This window comes from Heteronotia binoei, chromosome 1 (assembly GCF_032191835.1).
Source record: "Heteronotia binoei isolate CCM8104 ecotype False Entrance Well chromosome 1, APGP_CSIRO_Hbin_v1, whole genome shotgun sequence".
Classification (NCBI taxonomy): domain Eukaryota; kingdom Metazoa; phylum Chordata; class Lepidosauria; order Squamata; family Gekkonidae; genus Heteronotia; species Heteronotia binoei.
Genome location: NC_083223.1, coordinates 8716035 through 8740113, shown reverse-complemented (window position 1 = coordinate 8740113; position 24079 = coordinate 8716035). Strand labels below are relative to the sequence as shown.

The following is a 24079-nucleotide window of genomic DNA, read 5'->3' as shown; positions in this document are numbered from 1 at the left end:
CAAAGGGTACAAATGGGATTAGTTCTTACATGCCCTACGAAGTGCAACAGTTTTCGTTCCTTGTGTAATAATAATTACAGTGATGACAGCGTTACAACCATTGACAACTATGCTCTGTGTGAACGTATTGGATTTTCCTACGTTATCTCATCAGGTTGCTTAGGCAGGCCCTATGTTTGCCCTTGATGGTGCTGAGAATTTCATCCTTTGGCCCAACAAGAGCACAAGCCTCAGTAGGCCAGTCTGTGAAGAAAACACATACACACACACACACACACAACTGTATTCTCAAGTGTGCGACTACACCTAGCAACTTCTACGAAGGAGATTTCATCCTGATCATCCCTTAGCTCCGAGAGACCATTACAGCATCTTGAAAACAATTTGGAATAAAGACTCGACGAGGCCTTGCTTTCGTGAACTGTGAGGGCACCCAAGGACTGCCACCAGCTTTCCAAAGACCAAGAGGACATATTTTCAAAATAGTATGTTAACATTTACCCATTCAACATTTTTACATTCAGGAAGCTTTATCCTCTGCTGCGCTCAGCCGTCCCATAACAGCTCTCAGTTAACACATTAACACAATGAATATCAATAAATAAACTAGAGGAAAGCTTTTCTTTTTTTTTTTTAAATCATATTAATATTACATTGTGCAAAAACATGTAATGACCTACATTCTAAGCAAATACCCTGACTAAAATACACGGGCCAAATCCAGAAGACGTTACTCGGTTCCTACAGGACCGCTCTCCTTCCCCACCCCACAGCTAAAACAAGATAAAATGGCTGCAATCCAATGCACAGTTAAGCATGCTCAAGCCCCCCCTCCCCCCCCGGATACAAAGGGACTTACATCTACTCAACAGTGTGCTGGACTGCAACCTGTTTGTCCAGCTGTTCACATGCTGGTGAACTCCTTGAGACTTTTTTGCCCTCGGTTTTAACGAGATGATTATCAATGACCCGAATAACGACCTCGATATTTGGCCCTCTTGGTGTGATTCGTGTTACAACTTACACTAATCCACTTAAGTGTCGGAGCAGTATCCGCAAAAGAAAACTCGTTCCTTTCCTTGCTGTTCGGTAACAGGTTGAAGCACTTTGTTCCAAAACGGCCCTTTTAATGGGGACGAGGAATAGCTTCTGCTGTTTACACAATGAAGTATCTCTTTTAGAATCCGTTATCATTTGATTATCCTACAGGGTTAGTCTTTCTTTATAAAATCCAAAACAGGGAGAAAGGCTCATCGGTTCACCATCGGTCTCTTTCTTTGTTGGGATAAACAGCATTTCAATTTATCGACAATATTCTTTGCTGTGCTCAGGAATGAAACTGTGATGATTGGCCTATCAAGGACGCGTCCAGGTAGAGTTGGCACTGCTCCTTCCAACAGGTGTCGACAGCACCTGAGCCCATTTGGAATCTTAAAATTTTGGTTTTTATCTTTTTTTCCTATTTTTCACCTTTAGTTTAAAAAAAAACCCACAAGGTCAACCGAGTTTAGTAAGCTGTAGATCTCCGTTTATCTTTATCGTGTCAATAGAAGACAACTTCTCGATACGATGGTAAAAATCAAAAAGCTGGTGTCCGTCCACGAATATCCTAAAACGTGGGTGCTCACAAAGTATTTCGACCTGTAAGAAATAAATGATGAACCACAATCAAAATTTTAGTTGGAAGGAACATTTCAAGGGACTTGAAAAACACAATTATGGGAACTGTTGTCCATTTTATATTGAGTATCTATGGGGCAAATGTATACCCTTAGTGGCAGAACTGCAGGCCCTGTTCTCCCCTGCCCTCCTGGTTTTCTTCCAGCACCTGGAGGGGATCTTCTCAACCACTGCCACCACCTGACCTTTGTAGAAATTGCCCACTAGGAGGGTCAAGACTCCAAGCTTACCTTCCATGTTCTGAGGCTTTACCTCCGTGCCTCCTACAGACCACAGGTTAAAGATTTTTCTACTTTGATAGAATCAGCACCCAAGGGAGGTTCCTCCTTGCTCCTAGGACTTTTATCATCTCTCTTTTCCCTACCTACTGACCAGGTCAGGCTGGGTCAAAGAAGCTTTTCCTGAAGTCTCCAGAAGTTTCTTCCTGAAGCCCTTCTAGTACTTGCCTCCAAACCTCTGTTCCCTGCTTGGATGGCCAGGGGGAGAAAGACTGGAGCATCCTACTCTAGCTGGATGCATTAGCATTTCTTAAGAGGTAGCTGAGGAGTCCCATGGTGCGGAGTGGTAAAGCTACAGTACTGCAGTCGGAGCCCTCTGCTCACGACATGTTCAATCCCAGTGGAAGCTGGGTTCAGGTAGCCAGCTCAAGGTTGACTCAGGCTTCCACCTTTCCGAGGTCAGTAAAATGACTACCCAGCTGCTGGGGGTAAAGTGTAGGTGATTGAGGAAGGCAATGGCAAACCACCCCGTAAAAAAGTCTGCCATGAAAACGTCATGATGTGACATCACCCCAGAGTCAGAAACGACCGGTGCTTGCACAGGGGACTATCTTTCCCTTTAGCTGAGGTAAACTTGGAAGGCCACTGAACTGAGTTCTCCCTCTCTGCCTGTTCTCTGTCCAGAAACAAACACTTTTAAAACTCCTGGCGAAAGTTTTACTCAGTTCAGACCTCCACCTGAAAGATGCATTTCTTCATACCCTACGTACATTTGACAATGAACTTTGCAATTGGCAGGTCATGTGTAGAATTATTGTGATCTTGTGAGATCCTGTTACATAATCACATGGTCACTTTGATCAAGTGTGCTGCACTTGGATGCTGGAGATCTGGGGGAATCGGGGACAAGGAATCCTACTCACAGAAGAACTAGGACGCACTGCAGACAAACTATAATCTCTTAGACCGATTTCCTACTCACCTTATGCTGCTCTCACGTTCCTCTTCTCAACGGGGCTTCCTGATTTCACACTGTCTGCCCCGGGGCTGCAGCCAGCGTCAGCTTTTTCGTGGGGCAAACAGAAACCTCTAAAAACCAGTTTCTGTTTGCCGTGCAAAAAAGCCAACGCTAGCTGCAGCCCCGGAACAGATAGTGTGAAATCCGACAGAAGCCCCGTGGAGAAGAAGAAGAAGATGATATTGCATTTATACCCCGCTCTCCACTCTGAAGAGTCTCAGAGCGGCTCACAATCGCCTTTACCTTCCTCCCCCACAACAGACACCCTGTGAGGTAGAAGAACATATTGGATTTATATCCCGCCCTCCACTCCGAAGAGTCTCAGAGCGGCTCACAATCTCCTTTCCCTTCCTCCCCCACAACAGATACCCTGTGAGGTAGATGAAGAAATTGGATTTATATCCTGCCCTCCACTCCGAAGACTCTCAGAACGGCCCACAACAGACACCCTGCGAGGTAGATGAAGATATTGGATTTATATCCCGCCCTCTACTCCGAAGAGTCTCAGAGAGGCTCACAATCTCCTTTACCTTCCTCCCCCACAACAGTCTCAGAGTGGCTCACAATCTCCTTTACCTTCCCCCTCCCACAACAGACACCCTGTGGGGTAGATGAAGATATTGGATTTATATCCCACCTCCACTGGGAAGAGTCTCAGAGCAGCTCACAATCTCCTTTACCTTCCTCCCCCACAACAGACACCCTGCAAGATAGATGAAGATATTGGATTTATATCCCGCCCTCCACTCCGAAGAGTCTCAGAGCGGCTCACAATCTCCTTTACCTTCCTCCCCCACAACAGATACCCTGTGAGGTAGATGAAGAAATTGGATTTATATCCTGCCCTCCACTCCGAAGACTCTCAGAACGGCCCACAACAGACACCCTGCGAGGTAGATGAAGATATTGGATTTATATCCCGCCCTCTACTCCGAAGAGTCTCAGTGCGGCTCACAATCTCCTTTACCTTCCTCCCCCACAACAGTCTCAGAGTGGCTCACAATCTCCTTTACCTTCCTCCCCCACAACAGTCTCAGAGTGGCTCACAATCTCCTTTACCTTCCTCCCCCACAACAGTCTCAGAGTGGCTCACAATCTCCTTTACCTTCCTCCCCCACAACAGTCTCAGAGCGGCTCACAATCTCCTTTACCTTCCTCCCCCACAACAGTCTCAGAGTGGCTCACAATCTCCTTTACCTTCCTCCCCCACAACAGTCTCAGAGTGGCTCACAATCTCCTTTACCTTCCTCCCCCACAACAGTCTCAGAGCGGCTCACAATCTCCTTTACCTTCCCCCTCCCACAACAGACACCCTGCAAGATAGATGAAGATATTGGATTTATATCCCGCCCTCCACTCTGAAGAGTCTCAAAGCGGCTCACAATCTCCTGTACCTTCCTCCCCCACAACAGACACCCTGTGAGGTGGGTGGGGCTGAGAGAGCTCTGACAGAAGCTGCTCTTTCAAGGGCAACCCTTGCGGGAGCTATGGCTGACCCAAGGCCATTCCAGCAGGTGCAAGTGGAGGAGTGGGGAATCAAACCCGGTTCTCCCAGATAAGAGTCCGCACACTTAACCACTACACCACACTGGCTCTCCAGAAGAGCGACGTGAGAGCAGCGTAAGGTGAGTGGGAAATCGGTCTTTTCGTTTCAGTTCCCCATCAGTAGCATGGGAATGATCACAACCTACTTTATAAAGCTACGAAGGCAAGGTACTAAATGTGCTCGATACATTTTGAAAATTATCCGCAAAGCAAAGGTGCCATGGCATGGATTAACCGAGAATCAAAACCACAGTGGATTAACGATAACATGTCCTAAGGAGAATCATTCTGCTCATAATATCAATATTACTGCGGTCAAAAGAATTCCAAGAAACAACGGCAGCGGCTCATGCCGCAAATGTAAATCAATCGTCATCTGTTATAAGTATCAGATTACTGCACAGTTATTGGCAAGGCTGTATCATTTGTTGACGATGAACTGTAAGCACTTTGATTGTGTACAGACCACAAGTCTCTTATGTCCTCAATGCCCTTCTGTCAGGTCACGAGTCATTAGGAAGAACTTCCTGACCGTTAGAGTGATTCCTCAGTGGAACAGGCTTCCTCAGGAAGTGGTGGGCTCTCCTTCCTTGGAGGTTTTAAAACAGAGGCTCGATGGCCATCTGACAGCAATGAAGATCCTGTGAATTTAGGGGGAGGTATTTGTGGGTTTCCTGCATTGTGCAGGGGGTTGGACTAGATGACCCTGGAGGTCCCTTCCAACTCTAGGATTCTATGATTTTACAGACGAGGAAATGAGGCTCAAACATCACGCCTCGGCAAAGGCTACCCAGTATCACACTGACTGGGATCTGAACTGAGATAACAGACTGGAGATAACATGACTCAGACCAAGTGATGGACTTGAGTTTTGGAACTGGGCAGGCCTCATTTTGGGCAGGAACTCACAGGAGCAGAGCTCCGGAACCTCTTTTACTGTGCTCTTTCTTTCTTATCCCCCCCCCCAATTGATTCTAGGCTTCAGGGCTTTTTGTAGCAGGAACTCCTTTGCATATTATGCCACACACCCCTGATGTAGCCAATCCTCCTGGAGCTTACAGTAGGCCCTGTAAGAAGAGCTCTGTAAGCTCTTGGAGGATTGGCTACATCAGGGGTGTGTGACCCAGGGCTCATTTTCTAGTAGCAGCTCATCTGCATATTATGCCACACCCCCATGATGTAGCCAATCCTCCTGGAGCTTACAGTAGGCCCTGTAAGAAGAGCTCTGTAAGTTCTTGGAGGATTGGCTACAAAGGGGGTGTGTGGCCCAGGGCTCATTTTCTAGCAGCAGCTTATCTGCATATTAGGCCACACACCCCTGATGTAGCCAATCCTCCTGGAGCTTACAGTAGGCCCTGTACTAAGAGCCCTCTAAGCTCTTGGAGGATTGGCTACAATGCGGGGGGGGGCCTAATATGCAAAGGAGTTCCTGCTACAAAAAAGCCCTGTTAAGCTCCATTGTTCAACGCCACCCCCACCCCGTGAGAATTTTGCTGAACTCTTTAAGATTTGACAAACTTTCTAATATTTTTCCCTACCCCCCCCCCCCCAAAAAAAGAGAAAATAACCAAAACATTATCAAGCAGACAGATGGAAATCTTCCTCATGCCACTGTGGCCATGTGGGAGAAAGTTATTTTAAAAAGTATGATGGGAGTAGGGTTTTATTATGAATTATAATTCAAGAAGCATTTCAAGGTAGATGCTGAGCTGATATAATTTCGTACGCCTTCCGGTGATGTCAGGGGTGCAGGACATATGCAAATGAGTTGTGCTAATGAGCTCTGGACCTCTTCTTCTACAAAATGACCCCTGGAACTGGGGATATGAAATATGAAGTCTTCAGATTTAGCAATCCACATCCCAATATAAGCCACACTCAAATAGACGCCCTCAACATTCTCTTCTAAGCAAGCTTCACCGTACATGTTCAGAAGTATCCAAGGCAGGTAAAGAGTCCTCACCTTTGACCAGCATGTCCTCCTGGCTTCTGGGCCTTCCATCGCAAAAGGCTTATGGTTGCCAAAGCCCTCCTGGCAACTGGCAGGGGGATTTACCAGCAGCGCAGGGAGATCTAGGTCGGTGTTACAGCGACGTTGTTGTGTCGCTGGTGACACGAGATGCTCTGGTGTTTGGGCAAAAACTCTATGGTAGACTCCTCTTTTACCATCAAGTTTTTGTGCAAATGCCAGAATGTCCCAATTCAACAGTGACACGGTGATGTCACTTCCGGGGTCCACCGGAAGTGACATCGCTGCAGTGCTGGCAACACCGATGCAAAAGCAGGCTTCCCCTGTTGCTGTTAAGTCCTCCGGATAGGCAGCTGATCAGCAGTGGAAGGGTGAGGAATCTCCTATCCCTCATGGTGGGCCTGGCAGCCCTGGAACAGAAGGACCGGAAAGGAGAGTTGGAGGTCATCGTTCCTGCACTGTTTTTGTTTTTTTGCCCCAACCTATCTTTGGGAACAACTTAGAAAAAGCGAAGGTTTTCCCAAGAAGTCTGTGAGAAAGCACAGCAAAAAATGAGCTGCCTCTCTGTCATGACACAGCCCTGATACAGATAGCCCAGGCTAGCCTGGTCTCCTCAGATCTTGGAAGCTAAGCATGGTCAGCCCTGGTCAGTGTTTGGAAGGGAGACCACCAAGGAATACGAGGGTTATGATGCCGAGCCAGGCAAGGCCAAACCACCTCTGAACTTCTCTTGCCTTTAAAACACAGCAGGGTTGCCATAAATCAGCTATGACTTGATGGGAATAATCTCTCTCTCTCTCTATCATCTATCTGTCTGTCTGTCTGTCTACCTACCTACCTACCTACCTACCTACCTACCTGCCTGCCTGCCTGCCTGCCTGCCTGCCTGCCTGCCTGCCTGCCTGCCTGCCTGCCTGCCTGCCTGCCTGTCTGTCTGTCTGTCTGTCTGTCTATCTATCTATCTATCTATCTATCTATCTATCTATCTATCTATCTATCTATCTATCTACCTGTCTGTTTATCTGTCTGTCTGTCTATCTATCATCTATCTGTCTATCTGTCTGTCTATCTATCTATCTGTCTGTCATCTATATGTCTGTCTGTCTGTCTGTCATCTATATGTCTGTCTGTCTGTCTGTCTATCTATCTGTCTGTCTGTCATCTATATGTCTGTCTGTCAATCTATCTATCTATCTATCCATCCATCCATTGTTCTATCTATCTATCTATCTTTCTGTCTGTTTATCTGTCTGTCTATCTATCATCTATCTGTCTGTCTATCTATCTGTCTGTCATCTATATGTCTGTCTGTCTGTCTGTCTATCTATCTATCTGTCTGTCTGTCTATCTATCATCTATCTGTCTGTCTATCTATCTATCTGTCTGTCTGTCATCTATATGTCTGTCTGTCTGTCTGTCAATCTATCTATCTATCTGTCTGTCTGTCTGTCTGTCTGTCAATCTATCTGTCTGTCTGTCTGTCTGTTTATCTGTCTGTCTATCTATCATCTATCTGTCTATCTGTCTGTCTATCTATCTATCTATCTGTCTGTCATCTATATGTCTGTCTGTCTGTCTGTCTATCTTTCTGTCTGTCTATCTGTCATCTATCTGTCTATCTGTCTGTCTATCTATCTATCTGTCTGTCTGTCATCTATATGTCTGTCTGTCTGTCTGTCAATCAATCAATCTATCTATCTATCTGTCTGTCTGTTTATCTGTCTGTCTGTCTATCTATCATCTATCTGTCTATCTGTCTGTCTGTCAATCTATCTATCTGTCTGTCTGTCTGTTTATCTGTCTGTCTGTCTATCTATCATCTATCTGTCTATCTATCTATCTATCTATCTGTCTGTCTGTCATCTATCTGTCTGTCTGTCTGTCTGTCTGTCTGTCTGTCAATCTATCTATCTATCTATCTATCTATCTATCTATCTATCTATCATCTATCTATCTATCTATCTATCTATCTATCTATCTATCTATCTATCTATCTATCTATCTATCTATCTCCCCTATGGTGGTGGCAAAATGGAGCTCTCCCATTGACTTACAGGTGCATTCCATGCACTCGACAAATAATCGGCCCATCGTGCGTCAGTCACCACCAAAGGAGTTCCTGACTTTTGCTCCACAGGCTGCCTAAGAGCACCATCTCAGGAGAGGCGGCATCTGCGTTTCCAAAACAAATAATGCACACGCCTTAGTGGACTTCTTTACCCCTCCCAGTCCAAAGAGCCAGAACCAGGTCTATTCAAGGCAACAGGAAAAGCCCTCATTGGCTTCAGCCGGATTTGGACCGTAGCCCAGCTCTTTGTAAGCGTGTTGATTAACAAGGCGGCTATTTTTCTCATGCGCTTCAGGCTCCAAGCCTATGCACGTTGGCACGGGATAAATCTCATTGAAACAGTGCGTACAAATGTCCTCCTCAGAGTCCCGTGAATGCTTGCTTGTGGTAACACGTCCATTGGAGTTAGGGGGCAATTATCTGGTACTGACTAGTCAATGACATTTGACATTTAGTGCACAGTTAATTTCCATGTTCCTCTTTTTTCTGCTGTGGTAAACAGTTCATGCCCTGACCTGGATGGCCCAGGCTAGCCTGATCTCGTCAGATCTCAGAAGATAAGTAGGGTTAACCTGGGTTAGTACTTGGATGGGAGACCACCAAGGAAGCCCAGGGTTGCTATGGAGAGGCAGGCAATTGCAAACCACCTCTGTGCCTCTCTTGCCGTGACCTGGATGGCCCAGGCTAGCCTGATCTCATCAGATCTCAGAAGATTAGTAGGGTTGGCCTTGGTCAGTACTTCGATAGGAGATCTCAAAGGAAGTCCAGGGTCCTGAATGCCCAAGGTTGCTAAACAGAGGCAGATAATGGCACACTACCTCCGAACATCTCTTGCCCTGACCTAGATTGCCCAGGCTAGCCTAATCTCATCAGATCTCAGAAGCCACGCAAGGTTGGCCTTTGTTAGTACTTGGATGGGAGAACCACCAAGGAAGTTCAGGGTTGCTATGCAGAGTCAAGCAATGGCAAACCACCTCTGTTCGTTCCCTTGCCTTGACTTGGAAGACCCAGGCTGGCCCTCTCTCAGCAGATCTCAGAAGCTACACAAGGTTGGCCTTTAAGAACATAAAAACATAAGAGAAGCCATGTTGGATCAGGCCAATGGCCCATCCAGTCCAACACTCTGTGTCACATAAGAACAGTGGGGCCAGGACACTAGAAGCCCTCCCACTGTTGCCCCTCCCAAGCACCAAGAAAACAGAGCATCTCATATGAGTAGCCATGTTGGATCAGGCCAGTGGCCCATCCAGTCCAACACTCTGTGTCACATAAGAACATAAGAGAAGCCACGTTGGATCAGGCCAGTGGCCCATCCAGTCCAACACTCCATGTCACATAAGAACATAAGAGAAGCCATGTTGGATCAGGCCAATGGCCCATCCAGTTCTGGCCCCACTGATGGACCTCCTGATGGCACCTGGGTTTTTTGGCCACTGTGTGAGACAGTGTTGGATTGGATGGACCATTGGCCTGATCCAACATGGCTTCTCTTGTGTTTTTATGTTATTGTCTATCTCTGCACAATGACCATGGACTTCCTTGGTGGTCTCCCATCCAAGTACTAACCGGGACCTACCCAGCTTAGCTTCTGAGATCTGATGAGAACGGGCTATCCAGGTCAGGGCTACTAAGGAATGAGTTTATATGTAGCTGTTGCAACCTGGATCAGTAGAACAGGAAGGGGGAAGGGGTGAGCTGCTTGAGTGAAGGAGTCATCCAAGATCACAGACCACACAGTTGAGGTTCACCTCAAATGCTGCACCCGCCGGTGACGATGGTTCACGTCCAAAGCTATGACACATCAAATAATAACCCATTGGATTGTGTGTCGACAACTGATGCGCAAGTATGTGTGAATCAGAGTTAAATGATTGGTTCCAGCCATTGTTTATCAGCTCTCAATTAGAAATTATTATGTCAAACTAGCGAGAAATGAGATTACTCTGCCACAGTGTTTCAGACGAAGAAGGCCCGGGTCATTACAGCGATGTGGGCTCCCTGAGAAAATCGAAACTGGACATTTTTCCAATTCCAATTTAAATAGATAATTTAATTTAAATACCGTATTTTTCGGACCATAAGACGCACTTCCCCCCCCCCCCAAAAAAAGTGTGTGGGGGGGGGAAGTGTGTGCGTCTTATGGAGCGAAGGTACCTTCGGGGGTAAAATATATATTTTTTAGTGTATACCAATAAAGTATACTTAGTCTATTTTATATGTGTGTGTGTGTGTGTGTGTATAATGCCAATAAAGTATACTTAGTGTAAATATATACTTGATGTATACCAGGGGTGGCCAGCGGTAGCTCTCCAGATGTTTTTCGCCTACAACTCCCATCAGCCCCAGCCAGCATGGCCAATGGCTGGGGCTGATGGGAGTTGTAAGCAAAAAGGAAAAAATCAGGAGAGCTACCGTTGGCCACCTTGGTGTATACCAATCAAGGTACTGAAGCTGAAATTCATAGATAATTTAAATATTTGAGCAATGCCAGTAAAATTAATCAAACGCACCATGTGCAAGCAAGGACCAGGTACAAGCACTGAGGTTTATCTATGCTTTCTGTCTCACATTTAGTCACTCTATCATGAGAAGAAGAAGAGGAGAAGGAGATGATTGGATTTATACCCTGGCCAATGGCTGGGGCTGATGGGAGTTGTAGGCAAAAAACATCTGGAGAGCTACTGTTGGCCACCCCTGGACTAAATTATATTGACATATGTGGGGGTGGAAGATTTTCCCACGGAAAAAAAATACAGCATTGGGAAATTTTCCATCTGGGAAAAGTTTCCACAAAAACGTTTCTGCCCCATATCAGTCGTACAGCCTTAAGCAGAATTAGATCCTTCCAGGTGACTTAATAGCGTTGTCTGCATCGGGACAGTCAAAACCAAAAAAAAAAAAGCTGATGGAGGAAAACATAAAATAATGAGTTTGGGATGATAGTTATTTATGGGATTTCTATCCCGCCCTCCCCCGCAAGCAGGCTGAGGGTGGGTAAGGCGACGAAACAAATAAAAACAATTTCCACATAGGTACAATTGAAACTCTAAAAACCAAACTAACGAATAGATGGTGGTGAGCTAAGTTCAGGGGGCAGGGGTGGAGTTCTAGCAGGAGCTCCTTTGCATATTAGGCCACACACCCCTGATGTAGCCAGTCCTCCAAGAGTTTACAGGGCTCTCAGTACAGAGCCTACTGAGAACTCCAGGAGGATTGGCTACATCAAGGGGGTGTGGCCTATATGCAAAAGCCCTGGATCCTTCTAAGTCCATTGAAACCATCTGAGTTGCCCTTACGAGCCCGATCTAAGCTAAGCAGGATTGGCCCTGGTGAGTGCTCGCTTGAATACCAGGACGGGGAGGCAGAGACAGGCAATGACCAATCACCTCTGAATGCCTCTTGAAACTTCTACGATAGGTCACCATAAGTTGGCCACGACTTGATGGTACACGATCTAGACAATGGGCTTGCATGGGTATAATTCTGCCTAGGACTGTTCTGTAAATCTCTTCGGTCTTTTGCCTAGCATATAAATTAATAAACGCAAGTCCTTGGGGAAAATTTCATTGGAATAAAAGAAAACAGCTGCAGGAACAACCCCTTATGCCTCAAGAGACGGCCAAGATATAAGGAAAGAGCAAGATGAAAGTAGCATCTTAAAAACCAACCAAATTGGTGGCGGGGTAGCAGCCTTTGTGAGCCACTGTTCACAAAATGCATAAGAACATAAGAGAAGCCGTGTTGGATCAGGCCAATGGCCCATCCAGTCCAACTGTGTCACACAGTGGCCAAAAAAACCCAAGTGCCATCAGGAGGTCCATCAGTGGGGCCAGGACACTAGCAGCCCTCCCACTGTGCCCCCTCCAAGCACCCAGACTACAGAGCATCACTGCCCCAGAGAATTCCAACAATATGCTGTGGCTAACAGCCACTGATGGACCTCTGCTCCATATGTTTATCCAATCCCCTCTTGAAGTTGGCTATGCTGGCAGACGTCACCACCTCCTGTGGCGGTGAATTCCATGCGAGTCCATCTGTCCTATATCTTGTTCTATATCTAGACTCTTGGACTGCAGCTGATAATGAAACTCAAGACATCCTCCTGGACTGAATCGAGACCTAGGTTTCCTGTCTCATTACCAATGCTGATTTCTCCATGCCTATTACCCCTCTGCGTATCACACCCGATCCAATCACGCCTGCTATTGTCATTTGTTTGCTAATGTCATTTGGCATCTGAAATCCCTCCACTTTCCAATCAATGCTCCCTCTAAGCTGTGGAGTCTTGTGAGCAAAAAATTCTACTTGGTGAGCTACTGGCATTAAAGTTGTGAGAGAGCGATTTGGTCGCTGCATGAATTAGTTTGCTCTGGGGCCATCCTTCCTGGGCTAAGATAACCCTAACTCAGCTTAGAGGGAACATTGTTTCCAATACATAGGACAGATGGACTTCCTGAGCCTGCCCTGAGCCTGCCTCGGCCGGGAGGGCAGGGTATAAATAAAAATTATTATTATTATTATTATTATTATTATTATTATTATTATTATTATTATTATTATTATTATTATTATTATTATTATTATTATTATTATTCTAGCTATATCTCATGAAAGCTCCTACCCTGCCAAAATTTTTGTCAGTTTTTAACGTGTTACTGGAGAATGTTGGAAAACTAAAATGAAAACAGAATTGGAAAAAAGAGAGAGAGGAGTTGAAAGAGCAATTATGTGTGCTTAGAGAATCTTTTGTTCTGTCATGGATTGGCGAACCACATTGTTTGCAGTTCGGTTTGTGGCTGAACCACAAACCAATATGCTAGTTCACAAACCGAACCTGTTCATTTTGGTTCATGAGGCGTTTAAAGTCTAAACCCCTGCTTTCTGCTCCCCACGGCTTTTCACGGGGAGCAGAAAGCAGGGGTTTCCAAACAGCTGAGCGACAGTACTCAGCTGATTGCGTTTAAACGGCTCTGAGTCGTTTAAACCCTGCTTTCTGCTCTTCACGAACCACCACGAATTGCACCAAATTTGTGGAAGTTTCATGGCGGTTCTTCAGTTCGCTTCACTATCCGGCCAGAATTCATGACAAACTTTAGTTTGTCAGCCAGGTCATTCCAATCCCTATCGGTAAGCGTCTTCCTGCCCTCCCTCTCTTTTCCACTTTCTCGATCTTTCACTTCTTCAAATGGAGGGGAAATATTTTTTATAGAGGCCTGAAGTACTTCTTGCCACCCAGTCCTCACACCAAATGGGTAGCAAGTCAAAACAAGACTGTTGGCTCAGAAACTAAATAGCGATTTGTGTCTGGTTCTTATGTCAAATCTACCACCATACTGATCCACGAGACCAGGGCTGGCCGAACTTGCTTAACATAAGAGCCACACACAATAAGCATCAGATGTTTGAGAGCCGCAAGATATGAACGTCAGATATTTGAAAGTCACAAGACAGGGAGGGAGGGAAGAAGGGAGGAAGGAAGGGAGGGAGAGAGGGAGGGAGGGAGGAAGGGAGGGAGAGAGAGAGGGAGGGAGGGAGGGAGGCAGGGAGGAAGGGAATAAGGAAGGGAGGGAGGGAAGGAAATCAATGGTGGAGGGAGGGAAAGGTAGAAAGAAAGCAACTTAAACTTTAAATGCCTTCTCCAAGCTGCCAGCTGGCTTGATTTGGAGAAGAAGACATTGGATTTATATTCCGCCCTCCACTCAAGAATCTCAGAGCGGCTCACAATCTCCTTTATCTCCCTCCCCCACAACAGACACCCTGTGAGGTGGGAGGGGCTGAGAGAGCTGTCCCAGAATCTGCCCTTTCAAGAACAACTCTACAAGAGCTATGGCTGACCCAAGGCCATTCCAGCAGCTGCAAGTGGAGAAGTGGGGAATCAAACCCGGTTCTCCCAGATAAGAGTCCACGCACTTCACCACTACACCAAACCGGCTCTTTAAAGTGATTTAAAGAGACAGATGCCTTCTCCAAGCTGGCCAACAGGGCACTGGGGGCTTTGAGAGCTACGCAATATGTGTGAAAGAGCCACATGCGGCTCCTGAGCCACAGTTTGGCCACCCCTGCGCCAGACAAAACAAACTACTATTTTTAATATGATGGCCAAATACAGTCACACAGTTCAGTAAGATGGTCCCTCACTGACACTGGCCAAGGCATTTTACCATCTCCGCTCCTTAGGAAGCGCGGAAAACGCAGAACTATCTCGCAGAATCCACAGCGTCAGAGCAGATTAATGCAGGCTGTCCTTATAACCGAAGTGTAACCAGCTGGCCTCTATCCCAAAATGACCTCAGATGCCAACTTCATATGCAAAATGACACTCTTCGCCCACACTCTTCCTCTCAGGAAGTGTAATAACAAGCAGCCATGCTAGCAATTATTATAATTTGGGTTGCTTGTGATCTGGGTAATTTATCTGCTCCTGAGAACAAAGCAACATTCAGCATCTGGGTCGATCAGACTGTCTCTTACTAGCAGGCTCAACACGGTACATTTACCAAAAAGCCCCTCAATGCTCAGTTCCCGAAAAAGGGAAACTTATATATCCTAGAACAAGGGTGTCAAACATGCAGCCCGGGGGGCAAATCAGGCCGTCAGAGGGCTCCTATCAGGCCCCCGAGCAACTGACTTTTGTCTGCTTTCTTCTCTCTCTCTCTCTCTTGCTTCCTTCTTCATCTTAGTTTGCTATGCAAGGCTTGCTCAATTGCACAGGAGCTACAGAGCAGAACCTCAATTTCCTCCATTGGTTGAGGCTCCTCCTCCTCCTGGTCCCCTGGGAGGGAAGGAAAGAGCCAGAGCCTCCTTTGCCCAGTTCCCTGGATCCCATGGGAGAAATACAAAAGCACCTTTAAGACCAACAAGTGCTAATGTTTTAAGCATGTTTTATTTTAAGGGTTGGTTGTTTTTTTTCCGTCGTGGTTGTCTGTGTCCTTTATAAAGTTTATATCTCTGCTACCTAATCTTAAATAGTTACACACATGGCCCGGCCGGACATGGCCCAGCCCAACACAGTCTCATTTATATCAGATCCAGCCCTCATAACAAATGAGTTTGACACCCCTGTCCTAGATTATCCAGGGGTGCTAGATGAAGGGGTGCAGATGTGCAAATGGAGGGAAACAAGCGGTGCAACAACGCTGTGACAACACTTCCGGTCAAACCAGGAAGTGACATCATTGTGTCAGCTCTGGGATTCCATCCAAATGAATCCTAGAGCGTCACGCAGACGTCACTCCTGGATTGGCGCCAGAAATGATATCACGGCGCCACCACTATGCCTATTTCAGCCCATTTTAGTTTAGTTTATAGTTTAGTTTATTTGCTTTCTTTCCACCTCTCCCTCCCTCTTCCCTGTTGGCTTTCCTTCCGCTTTTCTTACTGCCCTTCCTTCTCCTGTCTTGCGGCTCTCAAACATCTGGCATTTGTTCTATGTGGCTCTTACGTTAAGCAAGTCCGGCCACCCCTGGGCTAAACATTCAGTGTGAACTCTGTTTGATTTTCAAACATTCCTTTGTCGAAATTTCTGCATGTACCTTGTTTTGAGGCAACACACCCTCTTTTTTTGTGATAAAGAAAGGAGATGGCGTTGTATGTAGCAACAGCAAAGAGAGCCGGTTGGTGTAGTGGTTAAGTGTACGGACTCTTATCTGGGAGAATTGGGTTTGATTCCCCACTCCTCCACTTGAAGCTGCTGGAATGGCCTTGGGTTAGCCATAGCTCTCGCAAGAGTTGTCCTTGAAAGGGCAGCTGCTGGGAGAGCTCTCTCAGCCCCACCCATCTCACAGGGTATCTGTTGTGAAGGAGGAAGGTAAAAGAGATTGTGAGCTGCTCTGAGACTCTGAAATTTGGAGTGGAGGGCAGGATGTCTTCTTCTTCTTGTTATTAAAAAGGTAAAGGTAGTCCCCTGTGCAAGCACCAGTCATTTCCATCTCTGGGGTGACGTTGCTTTCAGAGCTCTCTCAGCCCCACACACCTCACAGGGTGTCTGTTGTGGGGGAAGGAGATAAAGGAGATTGTAAACTGCTCTGAGTCTCTGATTCAGAGAGAAGGGCGGGGTATAAATCTGCAATTCTTCTTCTTCTAAAAGCAAAACTGATAAATTGTAGATTTGCTTTATGGGTCTGCATTTAGCCTTCTGCTAACTAGGAATATAATGAGGAGACACCTGTGGAGGCTTTCCATGGACTTCCTCAGAAGCACATGAACTGAGAACGACCTATATAAAACTGGAAAGCGCAGAGAGCGACTGAATTACACAGCAACCACTTCAGACAGAGGTGTCCTTCTACGGCGCTCTTCATTTATGGTTATAATAATCCAAACCAGAACGGCTGCTATACCACAGAAATGTCCCCGCCTCTAATGTACTGCAGCATTCCTGCATCTGGAGTTTCTCGAAGAGGAATCAAAGTACATTCGCGTAACATGAAATCCCGGCTCAGCAGGGTTCTACAACGGGGTGCCCCCGGGCAACGTGGCATCTGATATCTTTTCCAGCACCCACCAAGTGTTTTTAGGAAGTGGGCGGGGCCAGGTAGGGCTTTGGCCAGCAAAGCTTCTGATTTGACCATCAGAGGTTTGATTGGCTGGGCAGAAACTGGGGGGGAAGGATAGGGTTAGGCCAGGATCTCTTGCAAAGTACCCAAAGTCATAGTTCAGGGGTGTCGAAGTCATTTGTTGTGAGGGCCGGACCTGACATAAATGAGACCTTGTTGGGCTGGGCCACGTGTGTACCTATTTAAGATTAGGTAGCAGAGATATAAACTTTATAAAGGACACAGACGAACAAAGATTTTTTTTTAAAAAAAAACTTAAAACATGCTTAAAATGTTAGCACATTGGTCTCAAAGGTGCTTTCTTTGTATCTCTCCCATGGGATCCAGGGAACTGGGGAAAGGAAGCTCTGGCTCTTTCCTTCCTTCCCCAGGGGAGCCGCAGCCAATAGAAGGAAGACAGACTTGGCTCAGTAGCTCTGCTGTGTGATTGAGAGAGCCTGGAAGAACAAGCGCTGCCTTTCCCCTTCCTCCCCAAGAGAGGAGCCTCAGCCAATTGAGAAAAATAGAGGCTTTTCTCTATAGTTCATGTGCGATTGAGCAAGCCTTGCAAAGCTGTGATGCAAGAGACGAGAGAAGCAAGAGAGAGGGAGAAGGAAGCAGACGGCAGCCAGTTACTCGGGGGCCTGATTCAGCCCACGGGCCACATGTTTGACACCCCTGTCACAGTTGTTTACTAACTGTGGTTAACAGAAGAAGAAGATATTAGATTTATATCCCGCCCTCCACTCCAAAGAGTCTCAGATTGGCTCACAATCTCCTTTACCTTCCTCCCCCACAACAGACACCCTGTGAGGTAGATGAAGATACTGGATTTATATCCTGCCCTCCACTCCGAACAGTCTCAGAGCGGCTCACAATCTCCTTTACCTTCCTCCCCCACAACAGACACCCTGTGAGGTGGGTGGGGCTGGAGTTCAAACCGTGTTTTCATATCCCAGTGCGACATAAAACAGTAACTAACTATCGTTGGTGGAACGGCCTGCCATTGGGCTCTCTCTCCGACCATTCATTAAAGCAAAGATCTCTCTGACGTCTCAAGGGAGTCTCTATACCAGGGGTCCACAACCTTTTCTAGCTTGTAGGTACCTTTTGAATTCTGACACAGGGTGGTAGGTGCAGTCACAAAATGGCTGCCATAGGAGGCGGAGCCAACCACAAAATGTCAGGGAGAGAGGCTATACATAACTCTATTAATAACTTTTCAACATTTCAGTCAGACTCTTGAATTAACAGGATGCCCTTTAATAGGGATGCAGTCTTTTAAAACATGTTCTTATTTTTAAAATGGATTGTTTGTTTATGTTTACATTATTTATAGTCTGGCTTTCTCACTGGGATTTAGGGTTAGAAAATTTCCAGAGATTTTAGGGGTGGATTTTAGGGATAGTGGGATTTGGGGAGGGGAAGGACCTCGGTGGGTATAGCATTATAGAGTCCGCCCTCCAGAGCAGCCATTTTCTCCAGGGGAACTGATCTTGGTCACCTGGAAACCAAGTGTGACAGTTGGGAGATCTCCAGGGGCCACCTGGAGGTTGGCAACTCTACACTGGACCGAAGGTGGATCACAAAGAATGTCCCCAAAAAGTGTCAATGGGAACAATCTTGGCGATCCTTGCTCCGCGCTCCCGAATTATTCCGGCTCGATATTCTCTCCGACTCGCGGACATTAGACAACAAACATTGGACATTCTAAATCAATTAGCCACGGCTGTTTTACGAGCCATTAGCAGCACTCACCCTGAAGGGCTGATCGGGGATAAACGGGAAGTAAGGAAGAGACGACTGTTCTTCACCCCATTCTCCGGAGACGCACGAATTCCTGACGAACTGCCTGTCCGGGAAGACGGCTTTCAGTTCGATCGCGACGTCGGCCGGCGGGTCTTCTGAGTCCCCGCACGTGAGGCTGATGTCAAAACTGTAAAGGGGAACAGGGACTCTCTCATTCGCTCTGGTTTAGCATTTTATTGAATTTCATACGAAGGGGGCGGAAAAGAGGTAGGGGAAAAGGGGAAGCGGGAGGGAATAGGGAAAAGAATTTTTTTTAACAATTACATTTCAATTTCTCATCGTTTCACCAACAATACATCATTTCCTTATATATACTCAGGGGTGGGATTCTAGCAGGAGCTCCTTTGCATGTAGGCCACGCCCCTCTGATGTAGCCAATCCTCCTGGAGCTTACAAAAAGAGCCTTGTAAATTCTTGGAGGATTGGCTACGTCGGGGGGGCGTGACCTAATATGCAAAGGAGCTGCTAGAATTCCACCCCTGTACATACTTAAGCTATTGCTCTAATCGATAATCTGTGTCTACTAAAATATAAAGCTTACAGACTCAATAAAACAATTAATTGTCATACTCAAACAGTCATAACGTCTCCAAGCTAGAATTCTCCATCCATGCATAGAAGGGTTGCCATGTTATTTTCAAATCGTGTCTTCTCTCAAGAGATCTGTTAATATGTCCATTTCGGCTGTTTCAAAAATCTGCCCTTTCAAGGACAACTCCTGCGAGAGCTACGGCTAACCCAAGGCCATTCCAGCAGGTGCAAGTGGAGGAGTGGGGGATCAAACCCGGTTCTCCCAGATAAGAGTCCGCACACTTAACCACTACACCCAACTGGCATCTTATGTGCCGTAACACAGGAACTCTCTCATTCTCTCAACGAGTGACCACATCCAAGGTGGAGTGCGCTCACTTTTCCCAGCTTCTGCACACCTACACATCTAAACTTGTCTTCCTGGCTGCCAGCCAAGCATGACATTATGGGTAACGCCGGTGTTGGTTCCTGCCTCGCTAATCTCCTTTTCCCCTTAGAAATCACTCCACACACAACTGGGTTGTTTTTTCTCCCCCTACATGGAAATTATCCCTACTTAGAACCACGGTCATGTATGAAGCGGCGCTTCGCATTCACAAGGGAAAGCCAGCCTTTCTCCCCCTTGGGGTCAAAGGAGAAAGCCCGCTCGCTATATTTACAACCGCAGACAAAAATAGGCCAGTCTTCAGAAACGAAGGCGGTTTGCCAAGGCGCATTTGTTTTTTTGTGGGAACGGCGCACTTTTCCTTGCTGTTTTTGGGAGCCAGGAAGGCCCAGCCAATGGGACGCGAGTGCTGCCTCTCCCGTATCCTTACCTCTCCGGGTTGAGATCCACGATACCCATCACTAAGACCTTCTTGCCCGGTCGCATGCCTCCTTTGATGTGGCCGCAGAACGGGACAATCTGGGGGGGGGGGGGGACAAAAAGCGTTGCAGGGGTTGAACAGCGAACATCTCAAACAGGTGCCAGATTCAAGGCCAGCAAGCGGAGGTGGGGGAAAGGAGAGAAAGCAGGAGAGCCAAAAAAAAAAGAAAAGAAAATGCCCTTACCAGCCGTGGGAAATACACTTCCGCTTGGACCGGGGAGCCGAGGGAGTTGTTTAAATGCCCGTCTTCTATTTTCTGAAGGGTGGGGGAGAGAAAAAAAAAGGAAACTGGATGCTGCCAAAAGCGTTCCTTTGTGTTTGGCACCAGAGCGCAGGCAGGGTGGGCCTGGGGGAGGCCAGCGAGCGCCCCAATTTCCAAGACTCCGAGAGAGAGAATCCCTTCGCACAACAAAAGGCGGTCGACCCCTTTCTGCTGCTGTTCCCCAGCGAGCGTTCCAGGCGCGATTCCCGGAGTCGCCGGCCTTTGCAGGAGCCTGGAGACGATGCCTGGACGCTCTGGGGAGACCGCCTGGATGCCACGAGTGTGTGTGCGTGCGGTGGTGGTGGTGGAGAAGCCCCTAGGCGACCCAGAAGGCGCTGCTCGGTTGCATTCCGGCGCCCCTTTCCGTGCCAGCCCCTGTGCAACCGTGCGCCTCTGGGGGGCTCGCTTTGCAAGCCTGCCCCGGTATCCTTCCAGACCACCACCCCCCCCACCCCCCCGCGGCCATCGCTCTGGTTTGCATGCTTGGGGAGGCGGGGGGGGGGGTCCCCGTTCCCACATGCACGCGCGCGCTCCCCCCCCCCCAACCCTGCCTTACCACCGCGTCCCGCTCTGCCACCGATCCCGCCATCTTGTCGGAGAGGGCACCGCTTGGAGAAGGAGAAGGGGGAGCCCCGCTTGGAGCGGCGCCGGCCGAGCGCTTGGAGCTGACCTGGCAGCGGAGGGGAGGGGAGGGGCGGAGGCGGAGGGAGGGAGGGAGGCGGGCGCTGGCCGGGGCTGGCCCAGCCGGGCGGCACCGGAGCCAGGCGGAGATCCTTGGCCAAGCCCCGCCGCCAGCCAGCTCTCGACGCAGCAGCAGCAGAGCGCGGCGCAAAGACGAGCCAGCCAGGCCGCCGCCGGCGCGCCAGGGCGCACTCGGAGCGCAGGGAAGGGAGAGGAGGCGGCGCGCCCCGGAGGGAGGGAAGGAGACGGGGATGCGATTGGGGGGATTGCCTGCGTTGCCAACTCCCGGGTGGAGAAATCCTGGAGATTCGGCAGAGGGCGCCTGGGGTTTAGGGTTGCCAACTCCCGGGTGCAGAAATCCTGGCGATTCGGCAGATTGCGCCTGGGGTTTAGGGTTGCCAACTCCCGGGTGGAGAAATCCTGGAGATTCAGCAGATGAAGCCTGTGGTTTTGTAGGGTTGCCAACTCCCGGGTGGAGGAATCCTGGAGATTGGCCGATGGAACCTGGGAAGGGGGTGTCGTGGGGTTGCCAACTTCCACATGGAGAAATCCTGGAGATTCGGCAGATGGCACCTGGGGTTTAGGGTTGCCAACTCCCGGGTAGAGAAATCCTGGAGAATAGGCTGATGGCGCCTGCAGTTTTGTAAAGTTGCCAACTCCTGGGTGGAGGAATCCTGGAGATTGGCCGATGGAACCTGGGTCGGGGGGTGTCGGGGGGTTGCCAACTTCCGGATGGAAAAATCCTGGAGATTTGGCCGATGAAGCCTGGGAAGTGGTTTTCTGTAGGGTTGCCAGCTCCAGATTGGGAAACTCCTGGACCTTTGGGGCCCGAGCCTGGGAAAGGCAGGGGTGCAGTGCCAGGGAGCCCACCTTCCCAAGCATCGCATTTCTCCAGGGGAACTGATCTTTGTAGTCTGGAAAGAGCTATAATTCCTGAGGGATCCCCAGGTCCCACCTGGAGGCTGGCATCCCTAGGTCACAACCTCCTGGTGTGGCCTGGCAAACTCCCAGAATAACAACTTCTCTCCAGATGGCAGAGATCACTTCCACTGGATAGGTTCCTCTTTCTAGAGGATCCTTCCTTCCTTCCTTCCTTCCTTCCTTCCTTCCTTCCTTCCTTCCTTCCTTCCTTCCTTCCTTCCTTCCTTCCTTCCTTCCTTCCTTCCTCCCTCCCTCCCTCCCGCTTTACCACTTTACCGCTTTACTGCTTTACCACTCTGCACCACGAGGCTCTTGTATTATTATTACATTGTACTTTATAATGAAATAATTATACAACTCACCACCCGGTTGCTAACAGGCCACGGATTGGGACCGGTCCATGGCCCAGGGGTTGGGGACCCCTGTTCTAGAGGACACGTCGTCTTTTTGTGGGGGAGGGCGGTGGCATTGCTATTATTATTCAGCCCAAATAAATCACTTGAAATTGTTGTTGTTACAAACCAAGGAAGGTTAGGAATATTCTTAGTGTGTGGCTATTATTCTTTTATTACTAATAATTCCCCCGTAAAGAGTAAGAATAAGGCTGAAAGAGCCCCGTGGCGCAGAGTGGTAAAGCTGCAGTACTGCAGTCGGAGCCCTCTGCTCACGACCTGAGTTCGATCCCAGAGGAAGCTGGGTTCAGGTAGCCGGCTCCAGGTTGACTCAGCCTTTCATCTTTCCGAGGTCGGTCAAAGGAATCCCCAGCTTGCTGGGTTGAAAGTGTAGATGACTGGGGAAGGCAATGGCACCACCCCATAAAAAGTCTGCCGTGAAAACATTGTGATGTGATGTCACCCCAGAGTCAGAAACGACTGGTGCTTGCACAGGGGACTACCTTTACCTTTTTACAGGGGACTACCTTACCTCCATTCCAGTCCGGCTTTCGGCCAGGTCACGGGACGGAGACAGTTCTGGTCGCCCTCATGGATGATCTTATGCGACATCTGGATCAGGGCGGTTCTGCAGTGCTGCTGTTACTAGATCTGTCAGCCGCTTTTGACACGGTTGACCACCAGCTACTGACTGACCGCCTCACCGATGTGGGGATACAGGGATCTGCCTTGCAGTGGCTGACTTCCTCTCTCCAAGATCGGGGACAAAGGGTGGTGATAGGGGAGGAAGCATCCCAGAGGCACCCCCTTAGTTGCGGGGTGCCGCAGGGAGCGGTCCTATCCCCGATGTTATTTAATATCTATATGCGCCCCCTTGCCCAGATAGTCAGGAGGTATGGACTGGGTTGCCATCAATATGCGGATGACACCCAGCTCTACCTAATGATGGGTGGCCAGTCTGACTGTACCCCGGAAAATCTAGACCTGGCATTACAAGCCGTGGCCTCCTGGCTCAGACTGAGTCGGCTGAAATTGAATCCGACGAAGACGGAGGTTCTCTACCTGGATCGGGGCGGTCCGGGGAGAGAGATCCAGCTGCCGGCCCTTGACGGGGTGCCACTAATACCGGTCCCCAAGGTCAGGAGCTTAGGCGTGCTCCTCGAGTCCTCCCTTACAATGGAGGCTCAGGTGGCAGCCACTGTTAGATCTGCCTTTTTCCATCTTCGGCAAGCACGGCAGCTGGCCCCTTACCTGGACCGCAGCGACCTAGCGACGGTAATCCATGCTACGGTCACCTCAAGAATAGATCACTGTAATGCTCTCTACATGGGGCTACCCCTGACGCTAACCCGGAGACTACAACTAGTGCAGAACGCTGCGGCACGGCTGTTAATGGGGCTACCACGACGGGAGCACATTCGGCCAGTGCTGAGAGAGCTACACTGGTTGCCTGTTGTGTTCCGAGTTCGCTTCAAGGTGTTGGTATTAACCTTTAAAGCCCTTTATGGTCAGGGACCTGCCTATCTACGGGACCGCCTTTCCCCATATATCCCCCAGAGAGCACTGCGATCAGGGACAAAAAATC

General features: G+C 48.4%; 1 protein-coding gene across 1 annotated transcript; it reads right to left on the bottom strand.

Annotated features, from left to right (window-relative positions):
* Nucleotides 1-1483: 1483 nt before the first annotated feature.
* On the bottom strand, nucleotides 1484-21112 carry LGALSL (galectin like). Its single transcript, XM_060230668.1, has 5 exons — nucleotides 21057-21112; nucleotides 20423-20494; nucleotides 20188-20276; nucleotides 18791-18968; nucleotides 1484-1641 (listed from the first exon to the last, which is right to left on the bottom strand). Exons 1-5 carry the CDS (start codon nucleotides 21087-21089, stop codon nucleotides 1498-1500), a joined length of 516 nt encoding a protein of 171 aa, XP_060086651.1. The 5' UTR covers nucleotides 21090-21112; the 3' UTR covers nucleotides 1484-1497.
* Nucleotides 21113-24079: the final 2967 nt, after the last annotated feature.